The sequence below is a fragment of the Aulonocara sp. 'chitande type north' Nkhata Bay genome, linkage group LG10 (genome assembly GCF_057382095.1).
Source record: "Aulonocara sp. 'chitande type north' Nkhata Bay isolate Kocher_YH1m ecotype deep benthic linkage group LG10, A_spYH_male_GT1.1, whole genome shotgun sequence".
Classification (NCBI taxonomy): domain Eukaryota; kingdom Metazoa; phylum Chordata; class Actinopteri; order Cichliformes; family Cichlidae; genus Aulonocara; species Aulonocara sp. 'chitande type north' Nkhata Bay.
In genome coordinates this window covers 83,064-101,822 of record NC_141353.1, presented here as the reverse complement: position 1 = coordinate 101,822, position 18,759 = coordinate 83,064, and the positions used below count along the sequence as shown (strand labels likewise).

The 18,759-nt window shown below is 43.6% G+C and overlaps 1 protein-coding gene across 1 annotated transcript; it reads right to left on the bottom strand.

The window, feature by feature from the left end:
* Window positions 1–50: 50 nt before the first annotated feature.
* On the bottom strand, window positions 51–17,922 carry LOC147319931 (rab3 GTPase-activating protein catalytic subunit-like). Its single transcript, XM_086307639.1, has 7 exons — window positions 17,794–17,922; window positions 5,290–5,455; window positions 4,200–4,299; window positions 1,781–1,873; window positions 1,468–1,640; window positions 771–859; window positions 51–627 (listed from the first exon to the last, which is right to left on the bottom strand). Exons 2-7 carry the CDS (start codon window positions 5,443–5,445, stop codon window positions 609–611), a joined length of 630 nt encoding a protein of 209 aa, XP_086163765.1. The 5' UTR covers window positions 5,446–5,455; window positions 17,794–17,922; the 3' UTR covers window positions 51–608.
* Between the last annotated feature and the right edge of the window lie 837 nt (window positions 17,923–18,759).

Genomic DNA, 18,759 nt, shown 5'->3' with positions numbered 1-18,759 from the left:
GGGGGGGGGGCTGTTTATTCAGCGTACAGCACTGAGACATTAAACATAACTCCAGGAAGGATGAATGGAGACATTGTTGATTAGAATCTGCTGCCATCTACCAGGATGATGAAGATGAAACAAGGATGGATGTTTCAGCAAGACCATGATCACAAACACAGCCAATGGAAACGGTTGGTTTCAGAGAAATCAAGTAAAGCTGCTGGAACGGCCCAGCCAATCACCTGAGCTGAATCTGTGGGAAGGATCCACGGAGCATTCGGGATTTATAGACTGTTTGTGTGGTGAGTGGGTCAAAGTCATGAGCAATGATGGGACTGGTTTCTCCATACAGACGCTGCCATGAACTGTCATCACCAACATTTGTATAAAGTAATAAATAAATGTCCCTGTGTCACTTTGTATTATTACACAACTTCATCTGTGGTTTGATTCCTTTGCACGTCTGGATTGGAAGTGTTGTTACCGACATCTGGTGATAATTTCACATCAAAGCACCTTTAGAAATATATTTACTTAGAGAACAGCCCGCAGCCCACCGTAGTAATAGTTGAACAGACACACACACAGAGCCAGACGGTAGGTCAGACTGTCACTGGGGGCCGACTTCAGCTGGTGGAAAAGGTTCTACAACGAGGGAAAAGACCATGAAATCAATAAAAATCCTGACAAAGTACTGACAGCACTGAGCCTGTCTTCACTCTGAAACTTATATTGGACCTGACCTGAGTGTAACCTTGAGTGTGCGAGTGGTGAAGAGGCAAACATACATAATCAGAGGTTTTCTCTTGCTCCGATGTCCCACTGGAGTTGGACAGCTGAGTGTTATTCTTACAGTCAGACTTCTCCACAGCAGCATCTGGAAACAGAGACACAAACACAAATAAATAAGTCTGTCATTTAGAAACTCTGTTGTTTTCTAGATGTTAGAAGAATTAAACAAGTGCAGCTCACGTAGTCATCACTTCATGATAAAACACAGGATGCTGATCGCTCAGTGGCAAAAGCAGGATGTGACCAGAAGTAGACAATAAAAATAAGAACGCTGCCTGATATCCTGTTTAAGATGACGCTCTTGTGCTTTACTGAGCTGCTGTCAGATGGGATCAATATCTGTGGCCAGCACTCTAAGACATAAATGCAATTACGGCTGTAGTTTTAAGATTCAAGGCTGTCTTAGCTCGAGCTCGAGCTGCTGAGTGTGACGGGCTCAACAGTAACCAGGAAGGAAAAACTGTTTGTGAAAAGAAGCAGAGGAGCCACATCAGTACGAGTCAAACTACCACACGCTCCGAGGTCTCTGCTGCTCTGAATATCACGCTCACCGTCTCCTAACACGGGATCCACACCTCTTCTGTCAGAATCAGTTTCCTCATAAAATGAGCTGAAACCATTAAAACTCAGTCAAGTATTAGTCAACTCCGACTAGTTAATGCCTTTTAAACAGGTTACATGATTAACTCTTACCAGAAGGACAGAATTGAGTATCTCGGTGTTAAGGGGCGACTCATCGATGCGTCGATGGCGGCGAATGTGCTTCCGGGCACTGTGCACCATGTTGGAGACAGACAGTTTGGAAATGGGCACAGTTGCTGCTGGCTCGGTCAGCTTGGACAAAGCAGAGCTGATATCACTGTTTTCTACAGACGACAAACACATCCAAGAGTTTCTGTTCAATTGCTGAGGCCCGGGTCAGCACAGATGCCCAGATCTCCCAGTAAGCTACGCACGTTTCCAGAATGCAGTATGGTCACTCAACAAGTAAAGCCAGGAACCTGACCTTTGCCCTCATCTTCAGCGTATCCTCTTCCAGGAATCTCCTCTGTACACTCAGTCCTACAGCAGAGTTTAAAGAGCTCTGTCACAGCCTCACCTACAGGGAACACAAACAGTTACTGACCTGATATTTTCTTATTCAAACTTTTCATGAAGCACACGCTTCAGCACAGCGAAGCAGGACAACATCTGTGTAACATTTTCTAAATCATGGACGTGGCAACAAAAGAAAAGTCCACTTTACATCACATGTAAAGTGCTTGGGGCTGTCATGAGAGGCGGGGCACACCCTGGACAGGTCGCCAGTCTGCCGCAGGGCAAACACAGAGACAGACATTCACACCGTGGGAAATTTAGGGCCCCAATGAACCTGTCCCCACTAACTGCATGTCTTTGGACTGTGGGAGGAAGTAGGAGGCCCACACATAGAACAATGAGGAAAAAAAGACACTTTATTTGTCCTTTACTATGTTCTTTCTATCGGTAGCTTGATTACATCCGTCTTATCTGCTGCGTATCATTTGATGCATGAATTTTAGCTTAGAAATAGTTTCCTCTGTGCTTATCTTAATGACCTTGTAGTACCATATCACCCTATTAGAGCACTTCGCTCTCACACTGCAGGCCTACTTGTTGTTCCTAGAGTATTTAAAAGTAGAATGGGAGGCAGAGCCTTCAGTTTTCAGGCCCCTCTTCTGTGGAACCAGCTTCCAGTTTGGATTCAGGAGACAGACACTATCTCTACTTTCAAGATTAGGCTTCAAACTTTCCTATTTGCTAAAGCATATAGTTAGGGCTGGACCAGGTGACCCTGAATCCTCCCTTAGTTATGCTGCAATAGACGCAGGCTGCCGGGGGATTCCCATGATGCATTGAGTGTTTCTTCTTCACTCACTATGTGTTAACAGACCTCTCTGCATTGAATCACATCTGTTATTAATCTCTGTCTCTCTTCCACAGCATGTCTTTATCCTGTCTTCCTTCTCTCACCCCAACCAATCACAGCAGATGGCTCCGCCCCTCCCTGAGCCTGGTTCTGCTGGAGGTTTCTTCCTGTTTAAAGGGAGTTTTTCCTTCCCACTGTCCCCAAAGTGCTTGCTCATAGGGGGTCATATGATTGTTGGGTTTTTCTCTGTATCTATTATTGTACGATCTACTGTGCAATATAAAGCACCTTGAGGCGACTGTTGTTGTGATTGCTGTATAAATAAAACTGAACTGAACTGAACAGGTAAAAATATGGCGACATCAGGAGTTTCAGACGGTGAGAGAATGAATCTCGCTGCAAAAGAAATGATGTTTTAAACCCTGCATGTCAACGTCTCCCTGCACACCAAGCAAACATTAAATAAACTGTTTTATAGTCACTGTCTCGACTTGTTTCTGTAATTTGATGTCATCCATTTTTTTTATTTTGCCATTTTTATAAGAACAACAGAGCAGCTTTTTCATTTCAGTCGTTTTATTTTGACTCATGATTTTTTTCTTGACGTCGTTTTTTGTTGCTGTGATCTTTTGATGTTAAAGTCTAGTGTTGACCACAGAAAGAGACTTACTGTGATTATACTGTAATCTGTGAAAATCCTCTGTGTGCAGCTGATGGTTAAAAGAAAACATTTCAGTTCATTCAGATCATTTTTATGTTGACAATAGAAAACCATCCTGAATGGTCGGTTTGAATAAGTGCAAATTTAGATCCTATATGGTTGAAAATAACTTAAACATATCGTGATTTATTTCGTGTTTTGTGATATAGCAAAAAAATATTGTGATATTACATTTTCCTCATATCACCCAGCGCCACCATAGATGTCCATACATGACGTCTAACAATGAAGAATGACACGGGGGAAATGTATTGGACAGAAAGAAAGGTGCAAAAAGACACATTTATGAGTAATTACAGAGCAATCCTGCCACTTAGTGCAAATTAATATCAGCCGGTTCAGTCCCAACTATGGCCTCATTAGCCAGGTTTCACACAAGAAGCGTCTCATGATGGGTAAAACCAACAAGCTCTCTCAAGACCTTTGCACACTTAAGACTGATGGCATCGGCTACAGAAGAACTTCTAAGTTACTGAAGGTTCCAGTGAGCACTGTTGGGGCCATAAACCTGGCGTTGCCCCTGCAGGGTTTTTATTTATTTACGATAAACCAGCCACGACCAAGCGCTCCCCACACGATTTCAGACAGACGAGTGAAAAGACTTATCAGAAGAACGACCTGGAACCAGCAGGTACAATCGTTCCACAGGAAACAACAACATGACCTGCATCACACACACGACTCCTAAAAGCCACTGGCAGGGTTTCTGGATGTCAGCCACTTGCTGACATGTATTTAAAAAAAATTTAATAATTTCTTAATAATAATATTACATTTTTCTATTTGTGTATTAATGACATGACATGTACTGCCTACCTGGAGGCTGCTGTGGCCATGAATACTGCTGCCAGTCTTGGAGCACGTAGGTGAAGCGAATGGCGATGTTGACTGGAGGCAGAGGGAACAGGGAACAACCCTGATGACAACAGGAAGACATCAGCTCATGTTTATGGTAACAAGCTGCAGCATTAATCTCTCTGTACAGGCGTGGATTACACCTCGTCATTGTCGGCTGTTTCTGGGAACATACTGAACACATTTAACCCTCATGTGTGGATGATGACAACATCAATCAGGATTTTTATTCTTCTTTAGGAATGAATATAAGATTTTTGAACTTCATTTTTTAAATGTCCACTTAGGTGGACAACATCGGTTTTGACTTATGAAGGGTATGGAGACATCAGTGTGTAGTGTTTCTGTGCAAGTTTACCATCAACACCAACACAAATACAAGAAAACAGCCTTTGAATAGCTGCAGACCACTGTGCATGAAAGGGTTAAACAACGTGATGTCTGGGAATCCATTGTGTTTCCAGGAATAGGAATAAACAAAGTTCAAACAAACTGATCATTAAACCGACATCCACTTCCTAACAGTCTTTATTTTATTCACAAATTAACTCCACAAAAATCCAGAAACCGAATTTACACAGAATTAGACGTCTTCTTCTTCCTCTTCTGTTTTCCCAATGTTCACATAACTAAGCAGTGTGCTGTACTGTTATCAACCTGCTCTTTGACGAACTATTACAAGAATATATTCTTATTATAAGATAAGATGTTTGTGTTATTTTCAAGTTGAATACAGTTTTTGTGTGACTGTCAGAGCACAGCAGGAGGAGGAGGAGGAGGAGAGACTGTACATGAGCAGGAAAAACCAGATGAATAAATGTTTTAGAAAATACATTTACATGCACTTCGTGGATGCTTTTATGATTATTAGTTGCATTTAACAGGATTCACATCGTCCTAAAATCGTCTGGAACAGGATGCTGAGGTGATACTTGTAGAACATGGGTACATGACGCTCTGTGGCTGCACAATTTTAATTTTTCTTTATTAAAAACAAACAAACAACCTTGAAATATGATCCATATAAAGATGTTTGTTCCAGAGCACTTACTATCTTAGATTTGAAGATGTCGAGCAGGCCGGACAGGTGGTTGTACTGCACGGGCGCTCGACGCAGGTGAACGATCTCAAAGTCGGTGCGCACGCCTGGTCCTTTGCACTCTCCGGCATACATCCGCCTCCACTTCTGCTGGATCTGCACAAACATCGGCACCTGACTGAACACAAGATAAACAGCAGAAGGCATTACTAGCAGGATCTCTGGTACACGCCCGACATCCAGCTTCAGTTTCTCTCAACCAGCAACAATCCAGCTAAACTAAACAGTCCGACTGAAACACAGAGCAACAAGCTGCAGAACTGCATTGTACTGGCATGTATGTCAGCACTGTCACTGCACGGACCACTGAGTGCTACACAGACTGGTTTTAATATGTTGTGCTCATTGGCGTAATCTGGGGCTGCAGCAATTCATCACTTCTAAAAAAATCCTCCAAACCCATTCTTTGCTGCGATGCAGCGATGCAGCGATGCAGCGTGCTCTGTGGCACAGACTTGTTCAACGATGTAAACGTGTGTGAGGGATAGGTCAGTAGGTAGAGTGGCTGCCCCGGGATCAGAAGGTTGGGGGTTTGAATCAAGTGAAAAGCTAAGCTGAGGTACCCCTGAGCAAGGTCCCTACACGTCTGCTACCCACCAGCTCGATAGCTAGCCGGGAGCTCGAGAGTCACTGAAGCCGCAGAGAACGGCACAACTCCCGGCACATCATATTCAGATCACCGCAGACTTTCGCTACTCAGGTTAAACGTGATATATAAGTCACTTAGACAACCTAAAAATGTTATTGTTGGACTTTTTTCAGTGTTTTATTTGTTCGTGAGTAAATCGGTTTGGCTGAGATTAAAGTTATTAGATTAGATAAAATAAAACTTTATTAATCCCCCAGGTGGGTTCCTCCTTGGTTTTCACACAGCTGAATAAACGTCAAACAGAAAACTGATTAAACAGAAGTGTGAGATGGTCGAGAGTTTACTCCAGTGTCCTGTTATATTTTAGACAGCAAGGAGCAGACGGCCGAGTTTATTAAACTCCACCGAGACAGCAGTGACGCTAATCCGAAGGCGAGACCGTCCAATTTAACAGCCGTTTACTTCCGGCCTACCCGACCTTCTCAGGACCCGGCCCACATAGACCGCGAAGGCCGGGTCCTCAGGAGGATGCAGCCCATGAATTTGGACACGACCACTGACATGTTACAAAACAAACTCACATCGCTATCAGCAGCCATGTTGTTGCCTTTGGCTGCCTGATCGGTTCAGGAAATTAGGATGTTTTTCTACGCATGTGCGAAAAGGTGGTCGCTTCCTCTATAGTTCTTTCACAATAAAATAAAACAAACAAATTCTAAATTCATCCATCCATCTTCATCCGCTTTATCCGAGGCCGGGTCGCGGGGGCAGCAGCCTAAGCAAAGAGGCCCAGACCTCCCTCTCCCCAGCCACCTCCTCCAGCTTATCCGGGGGAATACCAAGGCGTTCCCAGGCCAGCCGAGAGATATAATCTCTCCAGCGTGTCCTGGGTCTGCCCCGGGGCCTCCTCCCGGTGGGACATGCCTGGAACACCTCACCCAGGAGGCGCCCAGGAGGCTCCAATCTCTAAGGGAGAGGCCAGCCACCCTTCGGTGGAAGCTCATTTCTGCCGCTTCTATCCGCGATCTCGTTCTTTCGGTCACTACCCACAGCTCGTGGCCATAGGTGAGGGTAGGGACGTAGATCGACCGGTAAATGGAGAGCTTCGCTTTTACACTCAGCTCCCTCTTCACCACGACGGACCGGTGCAGCGTCCGCATTACTGCAGCTGCAGCCCCAATCCGTCTGTCGATCTCCGGCTCCCTTCTCCCATCACTCGCGAACAAGACCCCGAGATACTTGAACTCCTCCACTTGGGGCAGGAACTCATCCCCGACCCGGAGTGGGCACTCCACCCTTTTCCGGCTGAGAACCATGGCCTCAGATTTGGAGGTGCTGATCCTCATTCCCGCTGCTTCACACTCGGCTGCGAAACGTTCCAGTGCGAGCTGGGTGCATTGTGTGCCGGGTGGCGGCCAGGAGCGGAGGCCCTGGCGGACTGACCCCCGGCTGCCAAGACTGGCAATAGGGACAATTCTAAATTCAATTCAATTTTATTTGTGTAGCGCCAAATCACAACAACAGTCGTTGTGCAAAACTCATTCAGGCATTTGATGACAGGTTTCAAGATGTGAAGAATATCCAAAAGGAACTGGAGATGTTTGCTACGCCGTTTAATGTGCAACCATCTGTGCCAGACACTTTCCAAGTGGAAATAATTGGGCTGCAAAACAACTACGAGCTCAAAGCTAAGTATAACAGCCTCTCTCTGCTGGACTTTCACAAACTGTACGTTCATGCTGAGGCTTTTCCCATCCTGGCGAGACATGCCCTGAAATTTGCATCTCTGTTTGGGACAACGTACCACTTTGAACAGGTCTTTTCAAAACTGACTCTTGCAAAGAGGCGCTTCCACTCAAGACTAACTGAATCAAACTTGAAAAAGCAGCTTCGAGTGGCATCATCATCATCACTGCCAGCTGACATCAGACACCTCGCCAAAAAGAAACAGTTCCAGCCATCTCATTAGGTGAGTCTGATGAGCAGAAATGCAGCAGTAACACAGCAGCAGCCCAAGCAGAGAAGCCTCCTCCAGCTTGTCCGGGGAACGCCAACCCATTCTCAGACCAGCCAAGAGATGTTAATATAAGCAATTAGCAGGGTGTGTCAAAGAGTGAACAGAACATCGCCGAGTCAGCTGACAGCTCCATAAAACGTGTTTCCTACAGCAGCAAACAGGCTTCAAGAAGTGACAGTAAGGAGAGGTGTCAAGATCTGTGGGCCAGTCAGCCTCTTGTGTAAAGGACACAGTGATGCTGAAGTCATAGAGGCTGTGGTCAGGTCAGTCAGCCCAGGTTTCAGTATTCCTGACATGCCTGAGATAAAAGGACCTCACTCCCCGTTAGTTAAAGGAAATATTGAAAGCTCATCAAAAAACTGCTGACTTAACTCTTTGTGCTTGCATTGGCTCTCAGGAAGGCATCAGTGCAGCACCGTACCAGTGACAGTGAGGAAAGCTGCTCATCATTGGTTATGGCTCAAGAACTGCTCCAAAATCGAATTACCACCTCATTCCTGAAAAGCAGGCAGTTTATGAAAGATTTTGAGAATATATCAGTGATTCTTGAGATAAGGGACAAAACATGTCCAAAGTTTCTGTCAACACCATCAGATTTTTTAAAAAGTACAAAAAAATCAGGAATTATTGTGGGTAACTTACACTGTGAGGACCCCTTTACCACTTCCTGTTTGATACACATGCCATGAGGTCACTGCTCTGGTGAGTTTTTTTCATTTTTATTTCATTTATTGCATACCTTTCTGATAAAACTCTGTGTCACAACCATAGTGCATCAACACCACAGTAGAGGCCATAAGCAACTGATGAACAACAAGATGGCGTCTGTCAGAAAAACGTGCTATGAGAGAAAGTAGGGTATTTTGTCAGCACCATCAGGATTTTTGCCTGACGGTGTTGACCCTTTTTCTAATGATTTTGGCAAATGTCACAAAAGTGTCCTATTCACTAATTATATTAAGTTATTTTTATTACTATTTCAGTCATATTACTTCCTGTGCATTTTACTGATATTTCTGCTTTACAGATGTGTCGAATATTATGGAATTTGCCTGATCTTGAATCTCATAGTTAATGTATACTTTATTAATCCTGTAGGAAAATGCTTAGTCCTCTGCATTTAACCCATTTACTCAGTGAAGCAGTGGGCAGCTACCAATCCATGACCCGGGGAGCAGTGTGTAGAGACGGTACCTTGCTCAAGGGTATCTCAGGATAGCCGCTGTTTGGTGGATTTGAACCCCCAACAGGGCTCTAGAGTGCGACCAAATTTTTCAGTGGTGCGACTAAAAAAAAATATTTGGTTGCACCTGTGCGACCAACTGTTCGGGTAGCAAAAAAAAAAAAAAAAAATCTGCAACCTTCCCTGTGGTCAACAACAGACACACATTTTGTCCCTATCGTGGACTAAACCAATCAGAGATAGTAAGGGGCGGGACCTCTCTGATTGGCCGTGGTCCAGTTGAAAGTGCAGGTGGAAGTGGGAGGTGAGTAGCTTGAATAAAGCGATATCAATTCATTAAATCCTGAATCGACTTTTAAATATAACTGTGTTTTGCCAGAAACGCCAGATTCTCAGATTAAAGCTCACAAAACCAGTTCAACAACAACCAAACAGCAAATCAGAGCAGGTACACGGACTCCACACAAAGACGTAAACACAGAGCGGACCCGACGCATCAGAATTAACTTTGTCTTTCTCGGCTTTCTCACCCGACGGCCCGTAGACGGACACGCTGTCGGAGCTTAGCGAATCTGATGCGTCCGGTCCGCGATGTGTTTACGTCTTTTTGCGCTGATTCTGAGCTGCAGGTTTTGTCTCTCTCCAACCAAAATTCACCGAGCTGAATTTTGCTGTTTTGCTTCCACGACTATTAAAATCACATCCATGCACAGCTAGCTCTCTCTCTATCTCTCTCTGTACTTCAAGAACAGTTTCCCGTCTCCAATCTCTGTTTTCTGTATTATTTATTTGCTTATTACCCACCAGTCTACCGTTGTTTACAGTGCTGTCGGCTACTGTCTTTTTCTTCAAGAAAGCCTATTTTTTCTGTTGTTCAATACTGAAGAAATTTAAACTTTATATGCAGAACATTGTAGAATATTTTTAAGGTTATCTGCTATAAAAAGCCAGACCAGGAAAATCTCCTTCATGTTTTTCTGTGTTTTATTCTCAGTTACTTTCACACAAAGGAATCTGCTGTGATGTTCACAATTCTGATGAAGTCAGTACTGATAAATGATCAGAATTATAATATTTCTGACTGTCTGAGGCTAAGTTGAATCGAATCGGGACTTTGAAAACCGGAATCGAATGGATTATAGAAATCAGTGATGATACCCAGCCCTAGTGAGCAGCCTGGGCACGACAAAAGTGGATGTAGCTGTAACAGGAAAAGAACTATTGCTAACTTTTCTGTTAAGTTAAGGCCTGATCCTTCTGAAATTCATAGCCAGTGCTCTGACACGGTGTCATCAATCTTTGAATGCTGAAAAAGCACAGTGTATCCAGAAAAACACATTATATTATATAAATTATTATAAAACTTGTGTGCGCCTAACTTTTGTGCCGGTACGCGTACGCCCATGGCAAAAAGTTAGTCTAGAGCCCTGCCCAACGATCATGGGGCAAACACTATCTACTGAGCTATCTCTGCCCCGAGAGCTGGTCTTTTAAGTGATGATGTATGAACCCTGCTTTCGGGTCCAAACTACTCTGTGTTTATTAAGGCTGTTGTGTTTTAACATGTTTTTATTCTTTTTTATCTTGTTCTATTTAATCTGAACAAGCCCCTAAAAACAGTCAGTGATCACTGTCAGCCTAACCATCGGGAACCCTCACGTTAACTTTTATCAAGTGGAAAAAAGTTTCACTGTGTTTATGTTACGCTAACATAGCTGTGTTGCTAGCAATCACGTAGCACATCATTATATACCAGCTAGTCCAACATCAGTAACCCTACAAACGCCAGTGCTGTTTAGTTTTGTCTTCATTTATGTTGGAAGTGATAGCAGAGCTGGTGTTAAGGTGGAAACCGGCGAGCTAACTTCTAACTCTGTTAAATTTCATATATTCTGTTTTCATGGATGCCTGGATGTTACACCTGGTAAAACAGCCACACTGATCATTTTATTAAAGATGAAAGAATTTAGACAGTTTGTAACTCTCAGTGATGCCGCAGAGTTCCTTTGACTTTGGGATCTGCAGCGGAGTTTGGACCTGGAAACGGCTAATGACATCAGACTTAAAGACCGGATAGCATTTCTGTTGCTTAATACATATTTGTGTTGTGAATATTCATCCTTAATATGTGTAAATGCATATGCTTCAGAAAAATTATAGCAATTACAAAATGGTACATTTCAGGCTAGAATAGCAAAGAGGAAGCTGTCAGTAGAGGAACAAAAGAGAAGGAACAGGGATGATCAAAAAATAAGTAGAGAAAAAATTAACAGCCAGCCTGAGTTTCTCATAAAGGGAAAGATGGAGAAATAGAGTGAAAGAGGGAAAAATAAAGAACATCAGTGATCTGAAAGGAAGAGAAAAAAAGGCAGAAGAGAAGGTTTTGGAAACAAGCACAGAGAGTCAAAAGGAGAGAAAGTCCAGCAGCGTCTAAACACACAACCACAGAGTACTTTAGGAATCAAGGAGCAGTAGGCAGCTACTTGCTGGTGAACTATTAAGATGTAGAACTTGACATGTGCAAAAACAGAATTGTTATGATGTGTCTTGTGATATTACAAAGGTTGTTAAGGTTTAATGGTCATTTTGAAAGAAATAATATCCTGTTTTCTACTCATGTGTCACCACTTGTCAACTCCATAATATGGATTTTTTGTTTATTTTTCTGTTTTGAAGAACCATATATTTTCCTCCCTCATGATCTTCCAATAAAAATACGTAATTTTCTAAATAAATATGTAATTTTCACGCTGCTAAATATGATCGTTTCTTATGGAGATTAAATACAAGCTTCTGAAAATATGTATGACTGTAACTCTAATAATCCATGCATCCATCCATCCATTCGCTTCCGCTTATCCTTTTCAGGGTCGCGGGGGGCGCTGGAGCCTATCCCAGCTGTCATAGGGCGAAAGGCGGGGTACACCCTGGACAGGTCGCCAGTCTGTCGCAGGGCCAACATACAGGGACAGACAACCATTCACACTCACATTCACTCGCACATTCACACCTAGTGGCAATTTGGATTATCCAATTAACCTATCCCCACAAGCTTCATGTCTTTGGACGGTGGGAGGAAGCCGGAGTACCCGGAGGGAACCCATGCAAACACGGGGAGAACATGCAAACTCCACACAGAAAGACCCCAGCCTGATGTTGGAATTGAACTCAGGACCTTCTTGCTGTGCGGCAACAGTGCTAACCACCGTGCTGCCTAACTCTAATAATAAAAAGCCAAAACAATCTTACTTTTAAATGTGGTATAATTACTTTGAAAACATATGTGCATAAACAGTAGAACAGAGAAGCTGGTAATAGTCAAAATAGCTGAAACAACTTAATTTAAAATATATATTTTTACATTTCTTTGTGTCTGATGGTGTTGACTAAAACCTTGCACTTCTCCAGCAAAAACATGATTAAAAATTGTTACACCTGGCAGATTGTACCAAAACAAGGTGAGACAGCCAAAACTTTGTGTAACAATTATATGTAAATATGTCTTTAAGAGAGTAAAGAGAGGTTAGTTTATTTTGGAGTAGAGCTCCATTTATTAAGAAAAATTAAAAAAGACAGGAACACTCTTTAGAGGTTTGTGGGTGGCTCTCAAAAGAGCCGTTGTGGGGAAGTCACTCAGACTTCAAACAGGCTACTCCTTTGGTTGCCAAGACACGGCTCCCTCCGCCGAGAAGTGGGCCATGAACTTCTCCCCCACCAGGACAGCCTCTCTGGAGGAGTTGTTTGCTGCTACACGACCCAGGCCTTGCAACGGCTCCACCACAGTAGGTGCCACACCCCTCACAGCAGGTGCCACACCCCTCACAGCAGGTGCCACACCCCTCACAGCAGGTGCCCCTCTCTTGTCCAAACAGCACAGAAAATTGTGGAGAACACACGTTGCCTTCACACACTTCTCCGCAATTTCAGGACGGAGCTCCATGGAGCGCAGATACAACCTCTACTGTGAGGGAGAGAGGGAAGTTCCAGCGCTCCTGGAATCCCTCTGCAATGCACCGCCAGTCTTCAGTTGAAGGCACAGCCATGAAGTCGTCCACTAGACAGTCCCAGATGGACGTCGCTACCTGGGGGGTGATCTGGCTCACCAAGGACACGCCAACTCGAAAACTGAATGCGATGGTCCTGAAGGAGTCCTCGGTGGCAAGGAACCTGGACAAAATGCTGCAGTTACAAAATACATTATTCAAATTCCAAAATACTTTTGTGATGTCAGATTTAAATTACAAAACATAAATCTTACATAAAACCTTTTGTAATTACAAGGATAATTACATGATATATATTAGATATAATCTAAAACAGTCTGCTGGGATTATATACAAATATTCAACTATCCCAGAATTAAACCAGGTCTAAATAAAAAGAAAGGAGTGAGTATCACTACAAAGATTAACCCACAGTGGTCCTCATACCACAGTTTGATATCAGCAAACAGCGAGAGCATACATTGATATGACACCACAGCCATGCTATCATTCAAACACTGATAACGGCATAAATCGAATTACAGTGGGGCAAAAAAGTATTTAGTCAGCCACCGATTGTGCAAGTTCCCCCACCTAAAATGATGACAGAGGTCAGTAATTTGCACCAGAGGTACACTTCAACTGTGAGAGACAGAATGTGAAAAAAAAATCCATGAATCCACATGGTAGGATTTGTAAAGAATTTATTCGTAAATTAGGGTGGAAAATAAGTATTTGGTCAATAACAAAAATACAACTCAATACTTTGTAACATAACCTTTGTTGGCAATAACAGAGGTCAAACGTTTACTATAGGTCTTTACCAGGTTTGCACACACAGTAGCTGGTATTTTGGCCCATTCCTCCATGCAGATCTTCTCGAGAGCAGTGATGTTTTGGGGCTGTCGCCGAGCAACACGGACTTTCAACTCCCGCCACAGATTTTCTATGGGGTTGAGGTCTGGAGACTGGCTAGGCCACTCCAGGACTTTCAAATGCTTCTTACGGAGCCACTCCTTTGTTGCCCGGGCGGTGTGTTTTGGATCATTGTCATGTTGGAAGACCCAGCCTCGTTTCATCTTCAAAGTTCTCACTGATGGAAGGAGGTTTTGGCTCAAAATCTCACGATACATGGCCCCATTCATTCTGTCCTTAACACGGATCAGTGGTCCTGTCCCCAACACGGATCAGTGGTCCTGTCCCCTTGGCAGAAAAACAGCCCCATAGCATGATGTTTCCACCCCCATGCTTCACAGTAGGTATGGTGTTCTTGGGATGCAACTCAGTATTCTTCGTCCTCCAAACACGACGAGTTGAGTTTATACCAAAAAGTTCTACTTTGGTTTCATCTGACCACATGACATTCTCCCAATCCTCTGCTGTATCATCCATGTGCTCTCTGGCAAACTTCAGACGGGCCTGGACATGCACTGGCTTCAGCAGCGGAACACGTCTGGCACTGCGGGATTTGATTCCCTGCCGTTGTAGTGTGTTACTGATGGTGACCTTTGTTACTTTGGTCCCAGCTCTCTGCAGGTCATTCACCAGGTCCCCCCGTGTGGTTCTGGGATCTTTGCTCACCGTTCTCATGATCATTTTGACCCCACGGGATGAGATCTTGCGTGGAGCCCCAGATGGAGGGAGATTATCAGTGGTCTTGTATGTCTTCCATTTTCTGATGATTGCTCCCACAGTTGATTTTTTCACACCAAGCTGCTTGCCTATTGTAGATTCACTCTTCCCAGTCTGGTGCAGGTCTACAATACTTTTCCTGGTGTCCTTCGAAAGCTCTTTGGTCTTGGCCATGGCGGAGTTTGGAGTCTGACTGTTTGAGGCTGTGGACAGGTGTCTTTTATACAGATGATGAGTTCAAACAGGTGCCATTCATACAGGTAACGAGTGGGGGACAGAAAAGCGTCTTACAGAAGACGTTACAGGTCTGTGAGAGCCAGAGATTTTCCATGTTTGAGGTGACCAAATACTTATTTTCCACCCTGATTTACGAATAAATTCTTTACAAATCCTACCATGTGAATTCATGGATTTTTTTTTCACATTCTGTCTCTCACAGTTGAAGTGTACCTCTGGTGCAAATTACTGACCTCTGTCATCATTTTAAGTGGGGGAACTTGCACAATCGGTGGCTGACTAAATACTTTTTTGCCCCACTGTAAATCGGGACTTGATGAGACCCGAGTATCACTAGAAATATTATAAACAGTCGTCTCCGTACCACAGCTTGCTATCAGTAAACACCGACAGCATTCATTGATAGCATAGCACATCCATGTTAGCACAGGTATCAATAAAGGACTACCGTATTAAACACTTTTACTAACCTCAGGGAGATGGACAGGCGCTCTGCAGGTGGGATTGAGCGTCTGTAGTTGGTGTCAAGGCGGGCAATGCTGGGACCAACGCGGGACAGCAGGTCCTCAAACTGGGCGAGTGAAAGACGGTGGTATTGCTGGAATCTGCCGTCATCCAGGCGCAGCTCCTGGAGCAAATGGTGAAACTCACCAAACTGCTCACGCGTCTGGAGGACCTGATGGACCCAGGTACGGCGAGGACGTCCTTAACGCCGCTGCTCTGCTCCTTTTTGGCTCCTACCTTAAAGCACACTGTGCGCTGTCGATCTTACGTGCTGCACAATAATGTTTAACATTTAGTATTTACTGTTATATTCCCATAGATCATCATGGTGTTGTTTATTTTATTGCTCTAGTCTTCTTCTGCTTGTTTTCTTTTTTCTTTCTCAACAGGTGATCCAGGAAAAAAAAAAAAAAAAGACCCCAACGTATTAGCCAGAGGTCCCTTTACTACGGTTCGGAGCCGCGGACCTGTTTTATCACTGCAAAAAGTGCAGCCTTACCTAATGTGCACCTACTGTTACTCATTTATATTAAGATTTAAACATCTAGTTGGTGTTGGTATGGAGAGTAACCTTCGGTAATAGTAATAAATCACACAGCAATAGGATATTCATGTAGTTGTAAAGTATTCAGAATATGTTACTTCTATTATCTTTGGTGGAATACATTTTAAAATTAACACTGTCAACAGGTTAGCACCTCATACCACAGTGCAGCAAAGCAGTCTCATGAGCGCTGGGAAGGACACTTAAGGACACTTTAAGGAAAACTTAAACTGAAAGCGAGCCTTTATTTGGGCTGATGCAGAAGGGAGTAGACAAAACATAACAGGGACTGAGACTGCAACTAACCAAAAACCTAAACTGGAAAAACACTAACCTGACTGAAAGGCATAACTATGATCACTGTGAACAGAATGCTGTGCAGATGCATGGAAACTGTGAACCAAGTGGCGTGACGAAAGAGACATGAACATGACCTGCACGGAACCTCATCGTGCGGCTGCATGAAAAACAACATAAACCAAATGGCAAACATGAACTGCACAGAATCCTGAAAAACACTTAACTTGACCGGGGGGAAGTACACAGACGACGCGACACAGACTGTATGAAACACAGAGACTAAATACACATGAGGGATGATCAGGGGAAGTGGCCACACATGGGAGCACAGCTGACACACATGAACCTAACGACAGGACAGGAGAAATGAAACTGAATACACTGACATTGAATACAGACTTTCAAAGTAAAACAGAAAACATGGAGATTAGACGTGACATGAACTTGACAAACAAAGAAAACTTGGACATGAAACATGGCAGAATGTAACTAGATCAGGGGTGCCCAATCCCGGTCCTCGAGAGCTACCGTCCTGCAGCTTTTAGATGCATCCCTACTCCAACACAGCTGAATCAAATGAATGGCTTGTTATCAGGCCTTTGCCAAACACGATGGCATGCTGAAGAGGTAATCAAACCATTTGATTCAGCTGTGTTGGAGTAGGGATGCATCTAAAAGCTGCAGGACGGTAGCTCTCGAGGACCGGGATTGGGCACCCCTGAACTAGATAAACCGAAATGAAACTAGACTAAAAAGAATAACAAAACACCAAGAAACTCAGAATACTGGGTCACATGACCCAGGGCCATGACAATACGGAGGTGTTATCAGCTCAGTATTGAACAAGAAATATTAATGCTTCAAATTATTTGTCCTAAAGGATGCAAGCTATACAGAGTACTGCACATATGACTTTGTGAACATACCTCATTAAATATAATTCGGACAGTTTTTTAACCTGAATATTTGCAACAAACAAAAAATATACAGAGTCAGTGCTAAAAAAATAATCAGAGGAAAAAATTAACATTTTAACTTAAGCTGCCAAGCGGAAGTAGTTGGTTTCAGTACATAAGTATCGGGCTTTGCTATTTAATCCGTAGCTATTGACTAATGAGGGGTTACTGAAGTGCCAGGTTTTTAAAAGTTGGCGTTAATGTCGTTCCACATGTGGAAAGCGACAGAAAACATGCTGCTGTTTGCACATATTTAATAATCAGCTCTGCACAGGAGCAGAAGCAGAGTCCAGCCTGTTGCTCTTACAGTATAATACTCATAAAGAAAGTACAGTAACCGTGGTTAGTCACTGAGCAGCCCGGTGCGTTTCTCTTGATTTCTTTAGTCAGGGTAAATTCATTCACCTGCACGGGTTAGCTAAACGAACTTTACAAAACAAGTTTCCCCGACAGCCGAGTGCTCACCTAAGGACCTAAGTTACGGATTAGCTTACACACACATTTAACTTACCGAAAATAATACGGTGGGGCCTCAGGTCCTCCTGTCTGGTAGTCCAATTTACTGAAGAACACCTCAGGCTGTCACTTTGAAATAGCCGGTAATGTAAACGCTGGACCTCTCAGCATCTGCCATTCCCGAACAGACACATGCAAGTTTGTCCGTGACTGCAGCCGCGCTGTACATTTATTTCAGTTTCAATATTTTTTTCAGTTTCAATATTTTTTTCGGTTTCATTTCAAGGTGGCATCGTTCTGATCCCATACACACACAAATCCTGATTTACAAGTACAAAATATTTATGACCACAATTTGAGCCCATATACTCTCTCTACCACAGCTGCCTTTGAACTTGCCTGGCCAGGTCTGAGTCCAGCTTTGCTACTCCTGCCAGGTCACATGACACAGGGGTGTGCTCTGATGTCAGCAGGCAGGTCAGTGGAGCCCTCTGGTGGTGGATATATGGCAGTGAAACAGGAGGAGGCCTGAGAACAGACAGCAGGCTTAACTAGCAGGACAAAGTAGCATGTAGTACTTGAAGGAGTCATCACAGCCAATCAGCTCTCAGGAAAATGGAACATCACATAAATATTTCTCTTCTTTGATTTTCATCAATGTATTTCCTTTGATAGATTTTCCGTCAACACTTCTGCTTGATTAGAAGCTCATAGGCAGTTCCTGTCACTCTACAATAAAACAATGTAAAGGCTGCCCTCTCTGCCCTCCCACTAGCTGACACAAGTAAACTGTGCTAAGATGCCCTACATGGACTAAGGTTCTTGGCCACACACATATAGATTTGCTTGGCTGTAGAAATCCATGCCATGAAGCTCCCAGCGCACATTTTTGATGCTTCTGTCTGTGGCAGAGCAGGTTTGGAGCTCTGCAGAGCCTTGGTGACTTTTACTGACTATGCACCCCTACCCATTTATTATGGGTAGGGGTGCATAGTCAACAAAATAGTCAACAAAATATGTA

What these genes read in the sequence shown, in the direction of transcription:
- LOC147319931 (XM_086307639.1), bottom strand. Translation starts at nt 5,445, where the DNA reads ATGTTTGTGCAGATCCAGCAGAAGTGGAGGCGGATGTATGCCGGAGAG. An exon ending in ACATCTTCAAATCTAAGATA is followed by an intron (nt 4,300 to 5,289) that starts GTAAGTGCTCTG and finishes TGTTGTCATCAG; the next exon opens with GGTTGTTCCCTGTTCCCTCT. An exon ending in TACTCAATTCTGTCCTTCTG is followed by an intron (nt 860 to 1,467) that starts GTAAGAGTTAAT and finishes CTCTGTTTCCAG; the next exon opens with ATGCTGCTGTGGAGAAGTCT.